Source organism: Sinocyclocheilus rhinocerous, unplaced genomic scaffold (genome assembly GCF_001515625.1).
Source record: "Sinocyclocheilus rhinocerous isolate Xijiao unplaced genomic scaffold, SAMN03320098_v1.1 scaffold2738, whole genome shotgun sequence".
Lineage (NCBI taxonomy): Eukaryota > Metazoa > Chordata > Actinopteri > Cypriniformes > Cyprinidae > Sinocyclocheilus > Sinocyclocheilus rhinocerous.
In genome coordinates this window covers 105,525-115,754 of record NW_015639530.1, presented here as the reverse complement: position 1 = coordinate 115,754, position 10,230 = coordinate 105,525, and the positions used below count along the sequence as shown (strand labels likewise).

The window sequence follows — 10,230 nt, the reverse complement described above, 5'->3', positions numbered from 1 at the left end:
TGTTTAAGATAATCATTTGTCTGATGTAATTTACCTTAAATGCTAAATACAATGTACTTCACCTTAGTTTTTCATGTGATGCTATGTCAGAATATAGTATCAGCATATTTTAAACAGATTCTTAAATTTGTAATCCAACACTACACTGTTTACTTGGTGCAAACTACACCTATCAGTAATTCAAAACCAGAAGTTTATCGGCTTAGCAAAGCATTCCCACCTTTAAAAGAGCTTAAGTGCTTTAAAATACATTTTAGCCTCCCATTTCTGATTATACACACCCTTAAACACTGAAATTTTAGGTTAAATTTTAGTTGTCGTTTTTGTGACATTATGCCACAAATACTGTCATTAGAGCTTGCATTAAAAAAAAACAGATATGAGATTGTTGAGCTATTATTGTATAACAGGAATATGGCCGGTGTTGTTTTAGTATTATTTACTATTATAGCATTTATTGATATTTTTGAATTAGCTTTTATTTTTGTATTTTCCGTTTTCACTTTAGTGTAAGTAATATTATTATGTGCTTTTGTCATTTTTATTAGTTTTTGTTTTAAACATATTTAGCTTTAATTGTTTTTTTTATTATTATTAGTTCTTCAGCTTAAACTGCTTTTATTTCAGTTAGTAGTCAACAAGTAGGCAACATTTCTCATTTTTATGTAGGTTTTGTAAGTTTAGGTTTTCATCTAATATTTTTTATTTTTATTTCAAGTTTATTTCAACCAACGAAAATCATATTCTCTATCTTTATTTGTGCATCTTTGAAGTAGGCCTACATGATTGCTAGTTAATAAGCGGGGATGTTGTGTTTATCTAGGACGCGCTTCAATGACATATTTGTAATGTGCATCTTTTCCTTATTTTTTGTCAATCATTAAATGTATATTGATAAGAAATGTGATTTATATATGTAAAAAGTAGCCTATAGGCTAATTTAATTAACGAGAAAACAACTTTTGTTATGTCGTGATCACGAGAAAATTAAGTCGTGATAACGAAAAAACAACTTTCGTTATGTCCAGATCACAAGAAAATATTAAGCTGTGATCACAAGAAAACAACTTATGTCGAGATCACGAGATAATTAAGTCGTTATCACGACAAAATTTTTTTTTAATTCGACTACCATTCATTCTTTATTCACAATCTCCTCATCACAGACAGGCACAGCACTCATTTCAGCATGTGTTCGTGGGCTGTCTACGTCACTCATAGCACGTGCCTATATCGTGCACGATATCGAACAATTTTTCTATCGTTATCGAAGAAGGTGTACTGTCGATAAATACCGATACCGTTTTATCGCCCAGACCTAGTCTAGCGGCTTTCAAGGTCTAAAAGGACAAAAAAAATTGCAACTCTGAACTCTAATTTGATTGGTTCTTTTTTTCCACAGTTTTTATGTTCATCGATAAGATGGGGGACGATCAACCAAACCTTCCTTTAGAGTTCAGCAAAAAATATCACATAGCACGAAAGATTGCAACGTAAGCGAACTTCTCATTTTCAGAAACCTTCAAAATATCATTACTGAGTTACTCTAAGCTTCATTATGCGTTTATGGTCCTAGCAGATATTTCTTACCACACTGATGCTTCCTGCACAATATTGTTGTATTTGATTATTGTGTACATTTGTTTTTGCAGTTTATTGTACTTAGCCCAAAAACCTCTGTTTGTGTTTTCTGACAGAGGCGTCTGTGGTGAAGTTAAGCTTGCCATTGAAAAGGAAACCTGTAAAAAAGTTGCTCTGAAAACTATAAACAAACACGACTTCCCATCAATAGGGGTAAGAACTGGGTGTATGTATAGATTATTATAAAATATGCATAGTGCTGCTTATGATACACATCGTTTCATACTGTTTATAATACTTTAATGCCTTATAGTCCACATTGAGCAGTGCAAAAAGATATTTAGCAATGATATTAAAGATCAGCCAGTTTATTTTAACCTGAATATATTTTATCAAAAGTACATTATAAACAGTAATATTGTGAAAATGACTGCTTTCTGTTTTGATATATTAAAATGTAATTTATTCCTTCGATCAAAGCTGAATTTTCAGCATCATTACTCAGTGTCACATGAGCCTTCAGGAATCAGTCTAATATGCTGATTTGCTGCTCTTGAAAACAGTTTTTTAATACTTTTCTGGAAACTGATACTTTTTTTAATCAATTTAATCAGTGCTCGCTGGTTAATACAATTTTCAAATAATGCTACATCTGCCCTTTGTTGTTTATGATGAGAGAATTTGCAAGAGCTGAATTCAGTCCGCACGCTAAACAACAAAACTCCGCTGTTTCAGCGATGACTCATCTGAACGTCTCTGATTGGCCATTGCATTCATAAGCTCAACATAATCGTGTGTGATTGGTTATAACGCCAACACTGTAAAAACGTGGAAAAATAAATATAATGGAACAAATAAGCCCTAATATTAATTAGATAGTTTTACTAGCCTTATAATAATCTGACTAATCTCTGATAATATCTCTGACTATCGTCGATACACGATACTATCGTCTATAGGCACAACCCTAATTTGAAGGTAATCATTTGTTTTTGCTGTGATACTTAGGGTGCTTTCACACCTGGCCCGTTGTTTCGGAACATGGCGCGTTTCCCCCCGTAGCTCGGTTCATTGGGGCATATGTGAACAAGGCAATTGTGCTCGGATCCGCGCCAAAACAATCGGTCCGAGATCGCCTGAACGAGGTGGTTATTACAATTTAAAAGAACTGTTTTCTGTTTGAATACATTTTAAAATGTAATTTATTCCTTGAATAAATTCATAAATTCAGCAAAGCTGAATTTTCAGCATCATTACTCCAGTCTTCAGTGTCACATGATCCTTCAGAAATTATTCTAATATGCTGCTTTGAGGCTCAGGAAACATTTATTATTATTATCAATGTTGGAAAAAGTTGTGCTGATTAATATTTTAGGGGAAAATTTTATTTCAGAATTCTTTGACTAGAACGTTCAAAAGAAGATAAAAAAAATTAGATAGAAAATATTTTATTTGAAATAAAAATATTTTGATTGAATGAAAATATATTTACTGTGACTTCTGATCAATTTAATGCATCCTTGCTGAATTAAAAAAAAAAAGAATATATATGAAAACCTTACTGACCCCAAACTTTTGAACTTTTTTATTGAGTATGTCTAATGGTTACTAGAAAGTTGAAAGATTTTTTTGTTTGTTTTTGGTTGGTTGATATATTTTTTTTATCATTATTTTTATGTTGTGGCTGATAACCTATAAATGTCATTATTATAAAACTATACTATTTGGTTTAAAAAAAGAAATACTCTTAAGAACTAAGGCTACGTCCACATGAAGCCAGAGCTTTCCCTATCCGATCTTTTTTTTTTTCCCTCATCTCAAGAAATATCTGCGTCCACACGAAACCACGAAACCGACACAAAACGCTGTAGTATACATGCCAGACCAGTATGTGGCGCTGTGATTCTGCCATAGAGATACACTAAAAACGGAGAAGACATGGACTATGCGCATAAACCTTGCGCGCGGTATACAAACGAACATGGAACAATACATTTATTAATCTGTGTTAATGTTAGTTAATAAAAAGACAATTGTTCAGTGTTTGTTCATGTTTTTGTTGCTGTTACGTGACATAGCGGTGTCTAACTAGGGGCGAGATGTAGGCTGTTGACGTCATTGTTTCAGAAAATATACGGATTCACTGTCCACACGAAAACGCAAGGGCGGCGTTTTCAGATTTATCCACTCTGGAACCCGGTTTCAAAAAATATCGGTTTCACTCTCCCAAAACGCCGGATCCGTGTGGACGAAACGCCTATACGATACAAAATGTTTGCGTATACAGCTAAACGCGTCTCCGTGTGGACGGAGCCTAAAATTTGTAGTTATATGCTGTAAGGTAATATCACACTATGATAAATGATAATGATTAATCATTTTAAAAGCAACTACTAAAAATTTCCCATTTCAAAATTATATTAATGAAGATTGTTGTACTTTTTTCAAAAAACAATTAACTAATTTTTATGCCCGTTACTTGTGTGCAGAATCTCACGCCAGTGTGCTTTTAAAGGAAAAGTCAAAGACTACGGATGTAACGATTAACTGCGAGCCGGTTGAAAATCGATTCAAATATGTGACGATTCAAATCGGTTGAGATGCTAAACAAATCGCGATTCAGTTAGGGGTAGGAGTTTATTCATTTAATTTATAATTTGTCTTAAATCTAATTTTGTTAAAAAAAATTATAATAATCGTGAATCGAATCGAATCGTGAAATCAAAATCGTGAATCGAATCGAATCGTGAGTTGAGTGAATCGTTACATCCCTATCAAAGACAAAATTCATTTAGCAGATAAAACAACTTACAATAGAGGTGCAAAAGCAATTTGTCACAGAGCCAACAATATTTCTACAGTGTATAATGCCAGGTTTATTAGAAAGCCAAACTAGGAGACAAGGTATAGCAGAGGTGAAATGCAAAGAAAAATTTTCAAACATGTTCTGTTATATTCTCTCCAGTATCTCCACAATAATGGGATTATTCATCGAGATCTCAAGCCTGAGAATGTGCTGCTGGCTTCACATGACGACATCTGTTTGATTAAGGTGTGTTTGCCTGAGAGCTTTGAAACTGACGTAGCTTTAGCCTCAGATTCTGACATCGTTCTCCTTTAATTGTCGCAGAGATCCAGCCAAGCCTTTGTCTTTGTAGTTGAAACAGGATGCCCAGAAATAATCCTGAACCTGAGATAACCTGCTTTCCCCACACATGCGAATTCTCAATGCTTTGTAGATTACGGATTTTAATCAGTCCAAGATTTTGGAGGAATCCTCCCTGATGAAGACGCTCTGCGGGACGCCCACATATCTCGCCCCGGAGGTGTTCACACACGCTGCGACTGTAGGATATACAAAAGCAGTCGATTACTGGAGCCTGGGGGTCCTACTGTTCATCTGGTTAGTGGAGATTAAAGTTGAATGAGTAAATGTGAATCAGTGGGATCCAGCATTACTTTAGAGGTTCTTAAAGGAGTAGTTCATCTAAAAATGAAATGAAATGGTCACCATTTACTTGTGTCTTTTCTAGGGTTGCAAAAAGGTGGAAAATTTCCAGTAAATTTCAAAAACATTCCAGTAATTTGGAATCTTCCGGGAATTTTTGGAAAGTTTCCAGAAATTTACCAGAAATTTTCCACCCCTTTGCAACCCTAGTCTTTTCCGAACCCATTTTACTATTTTTCTTCCACACAAAAAGTGAATTACAGTATATGGGAACGTTATCCTGTCTACTCTATTAAATATGATGAAAGTGAATGAGGATTGGGGCTGTCAAGCTTCAAAAAAAAGATGCAAAAGTATCATAAATGTAGGCAATATGACTGGTACACTACATTCTAAAACTTTTCACATTTATTTATACAGTGTTTTACTTACATAATGCAGATTGTTTTAAAGCAGCCTCACTGAAATGTAGATTAAATTAACTAGATTTAGACTAGATTAACTAGTCTAAATTAACTAGTTTAACTATAATAATTATTAATAATTAACTTTTATTCAAGTCAAAAATATTATTTCATGTCATTAAATCAACCTAAATATATTCATTTTTTTCATCAAAACTACCTTATAATATGGTTAAATCAGGTAGAAAATGGCTCTTTAAAGTAACAATTGCAGGTTACTATTTTTTGCAGTGCCGTAATAAACCAGAAAATAACAGCTTTTGTTGAAATTCTTCAATTATGAAACAAATGCAGTTGTAAAGAAGCTCTAAAAAGACAATTATGTGTCATTATTCAGCTTAACACATAGATGTTGATTCAGTTTAGTTCATGAAGTGTGAAACTGTTAAGACAATAGTGTCATTATTCAGCTCAGTTGGTTCAGTTTTGCTTCAGTTTAGTTCAATAATAGTGCAAAGGTCATAAAATTCTGAGACAAGTTTAATTCAGCTATAATCAGCTCTACAGAAGATAATAGTGTCATTATTGAGCTTTTGTATATGGAACAGACTATATCGGGGCAGTCGTGGCCTAATGGTTAAAGAGTCGGTCTTGTAACTCGAAGGTCGTGGGTTCGAGTCTCAGGTCCGGCAGGAATTGTCGTGGGGGGGGGGTTAATGTACAGCGCTTTTTTCCACCCTCAATACCATGACTGAGGTGAGACCCTTGAGCAAGGCACGTAACAACACAAGTCACTTCATTATTTGTTATTCACTGAAAATCTTCATCTCCAGTGAACTCTTAAAGGCAGAGTAAGCGATTTCTGGTAGCCAATGATGATATTTGAAATCACCAAAACAAACACGCCCCTACCCCAAAAGGGTCTTGCCCCTATTTTGATAGCTCCGCCCCACATATACGAGCTCCTTCCTCCACATCACGAGTAGACACGCCCCTTATTGCTGATTGGCTACAAGTTTTTGCTATTCGGCCCGAATCAATTTTCTAAAGTGTTTTTGAAAAATCACATACCCTGCCTTTAATTGCTATAACTGGATCATTAATTCAGTGAGTCAAACTTGAGAACCAGATCAGTCTGACTTGTGAATGAATCATTCAGACCAGTTTTTGTAATTGGATCAAATGATTCTTTCATGAATGTGAGAGTAAAATTGCTTAAATTTTGGTCTGTTTCTAATACAAAAATCTTTTGTGTAGCTTCACAAGTAGTGTGGAGAATTTTATTATTATTGAATCATTACATTTTCAGTAAATCTTAGTCAGTAAATTTTATTGGGGCAAAAGTCAGTCAGGGTTTGGAATGACATGAGGGTGAGGAAATGAAATCTATTAATTTTAATGATTATATCTTGCAAATGCTTGCAAAATGCTGTAAAAAATGTATTGGTCATTAGCCGGGTTTCCATCCAAAATTGCGAATTTAAATTATGCGCAAAACTGGAATATCGCATAAAACATTTGCGAACAAGCATCGTTTCCATCCAACAAGTCAAAGAGAACAAAATCGTCACTTCCTGATAAACTGGCACTATAAATCACTAAGAAAAGTAGGAGACTATTAATAATTTTCATATATAATAAATTACTTGCGCCTCAGTTTTGCCGTCCCATAGCGCAAAGTCACATGACTTTTTTTGATGCGCTTGGAGTTTATTCGCAAAATGCGTTTCCATCTCACATTATTCGCATCAACCCTTTTTCACACAAGTCAAAAACCACCTCAAGCGAGCGTAAAAACTTTTTTGCGAATTAAGGGATTTTTATTTGAAATTTGGCGTTTCCATCACTCGTTTCTCATGCGATACTTCAAAATTCGCATTAAAACAGGGTGATGGAAACATAGCTATTGTTAATTCAGAATGAATTAATATTCACAAATGAGACCTTATTGTAAAGTGTTACCGAAAATACTTTTATAGTATTCATAAATGACTGGAAAAGTCAATTCATTGGTCAAAACATGTAGAAACTCTGAAAGATATGTACATTTTGAGCCCGTAATCGAAACTCAAGCAAACTGAGCTTGAATGAACATATGAATGTATGACATTTTTTCCTAAAGCTGTGTGTGTATCTGTATTGTCATAGTTTGGGTGGTTATCCTCCATTTAACTCCGAGTGCTCCACCATGTCGGTGCGTGAACAGATCATTAACGGCCACTACCGCTTCATCCCATCTCAGTGGAAGAAGGTCTCAAATGAAGGTAATGTCTTTGCTCTCCATTGACAATTGGATAGTTTAATAGCATGTACATCATATCAGTTTATATTGTCAGAGATATTTAAACTTAAAAGCATACAGTGTAAGTTATATATTTACTTTGTCTTTCAGCTAAAGATTTGATCAAGAAGCTCCTGGTTGTGGATCCTGAAAAGCGTCTGAGCGTGGAAGAGGCGCTGACACATCCGTGGTTGAACGTGCGTGCTGAAAAACCCACTAACTAAACAAATGTGGTTGAGCATTATTCAGCTAGGATTGATAGTTGTCAACCTTTTAATAGTGTTTGAAATGTGATCGCTTTAAGTAAAATAAAAAACAGCATTCTGCAAATTTAAAATATTATGTTTGTGTAACAGGATGATGAGATGAGGAACACTGCAGACCAACTGATGCAGTGTGAAATATCCAAGGTACAACAACAAAAAACAGTGCATGAGGCTGCATGTGGATTTTTATTCAGGATAAAAGTGCTAAAAAAAATTTACAGTAGTTGTAATTGTTTTCTATTACAGAGCTAAAGTCTAGGAATTCAAATATTTGCTTTCAAAATGTATTACAACATTGACTAGATGCACACTGATACATTTGTCATTAAAAACTAAATGTGATTTTAATTTTCATCACAGAAACGTAAGGCAGAAGAGGCAGAGGGTGAGCCGCCATCCAAAAGGAAGCCTGGGCCTTGACTTGCACACACTTAGTTGTTTCCTGGCGCCCTTTTAAAAGCTCTTTCCTGCGACCAATTCATCCTGAACGTCTAACACTGTACTGACTTTGTAAATATGTATTTCTACCATTTCCTGTGTCCAAAATAAAATCTTTTAAAATTTTCTACTCCTCTGAGTTTATTACTTTTAACTCATCAAAAATCTTTATTCATTTAGCAGACAATTCTAGCAACATGCAAAATATTTTCTTTCCACTTGGATTATGCAGGGATTGTACAGGTGCTGGAATTCCTTGAAAGTGCTTGAATTTTAATATGGTGTTTTCGAGGTTTGAAAAGTGCTTGGATTTTGGGTAAAGTGCTTTAAACTTCTTGAAATTGCAATTGCATTGCTTTCATAATAAATCTTACTGAATTTTACAGTTTGAACCATGAGACGTGTTTTCCTTTAAGTTGTCACCCCTCTGTAGAATGCCATCACATTTTTAATAGCACAATAATATCTGATTTATCATGAATGTGTATGTAAACATGCAATTTACCTCAGTTGTAAAGAGCTGGAAAACCTTGAAAATAATAATTCATTACATTTATATAGCGCTTTTCTAGGAACTCAAAGCGCTTTACATTGTCAGGGGGTATTTCCTCATCCACCAGCAGTGTGCAGCATCCACCTGGATAATGCGACGGCAGCCATAGTGTGCCAGAACGCCCACCACACACCAGCTTATTGGTGGAAAGGAGACAGAATGATGAAGCTAATCAGTAGATATGGGGATTGTTAGGAGGCCATGATGATCAGAGGCCAATGGGCAAATTTGGCCAGGATGCCGAGGTCACACCTCTACTCTTTTCGAAAGACATCCTGGGATTTTTAATGACCACCGAGAGTCAGGATCTGACTTTGGAAAAGGTGTAAGAACCCTGATTATGGTGCGTTATCTTAGCAGTAGATAACCAAATTAAGAATATTGGTTTTCAAGAAAAACTAAACGTTTTTCACGTTAAAGGTGTCATATGATGTGATTTCAATTTTTCCTTTCTCTGGAGTGTTACAAGCTCTTGGTGCATAAAGAAGATCTGTAAAGTTGCAAAGACTAAAGTCTCAAATCCAAAGAGATATTCTTTATAAAAGTTAAGACTCGTCCACACCCTCCTAAAACGCCTCGTTTGGGATGAATTTTTATTATTTATTTTTTCTTATTAATTTGCTTAAATTAGGGCTACATTTATTTGTCCCATTTTTATCTAAATAATGTAGCTTTTTTTTTTTACTTTTTAAAATGCCAAATTGTATATGACATTTTTGATAATTTATTATGTATATATTTATGACTAATATAAATGATAAATTAATAAATAGGGTCTAACATTAATTATAATCTATTAATTCATCTGTCTAATAATGTTTAAAAATATAATAATTATGTCTACCAAGCTCTGATAATGTATGGAATTTTATATTAACAGACTATCCATATTTTAATTTTAAAAAAGGCTTATACCTTGAAGCACAGATGTGTCTGTCACTTTAAAAATATGAAAATTCTGTCATAATTTACCCAGGTTGTTCTAAACCTGCATAAAGTTCTTTCTTCTGTTGAACACGAAAGAAGATACTTTGAAGAATGTGGGTAACTAAACAGCTGCTGCCTGGTCCTCAGTAACTTAAAAAATATATATATACTATCAGAGTCATTGAGGACCAGAAAATCTTTGGTTACCCACATTCTTCAAAGTATCTTCTTTTGTGTTCAACAGAAGAAAGAAATTATTACAGGTTTGGAGCAACTTGTGGGAGTGTAAACGATGACAAATGTTCATTTTTGGGTGAACTATCCCTTTAAGT

At 34.4% G+C, this 10,230-nt stretch overlaps 1 protein-coding gene across 1 annotated transcript in view; it reads left to right on the top strand.

Moving 5' to 3' along the window:
- The window catches only part of LOC107751420 (serine/threonine-protein kinase Chk2-like), a 14,576-nt gene extending 6,032 nt beyond the window's left edge, over positions 1-8,544 (top strand). Inside the window, exons 3-10 of the mRNA XM_016567148.1 lie at positions 1,403-1,493; positions 1,698-1,794; positions 4,478-4,633; positions 4,821-4,984; positions 7,582-7,697; positions 7,826-7,911; positions 8,071-8,124; positions 8,341-8,544. Coding sequence (XP_016422634.1) covers positions 1,403-1,493; positions 1,698-1,794; positions 4,478-4,633; positions 4,821-4,984; positions 7,582-7,697; positions 7,826-7,911; positions 8,071-8,124; positions 8,341-8,400 — 824 coding nt within the window. The 3' untranslated portion in view covers positions 8,401-8,544. The remainder of the gene's footprint in view (positions 1-1,402; positions 1,494-1,697; positions 1,795-4,477; positions 4,634-4,820; positions 4,985-7,581; positions 7,698-7,825; positions 7,912-8,070; positions 8,125-8,340) is intronic.
- The last annotated feature ends 1,686 nt before the right edge of the window (positions 8,545-10,230 follow it).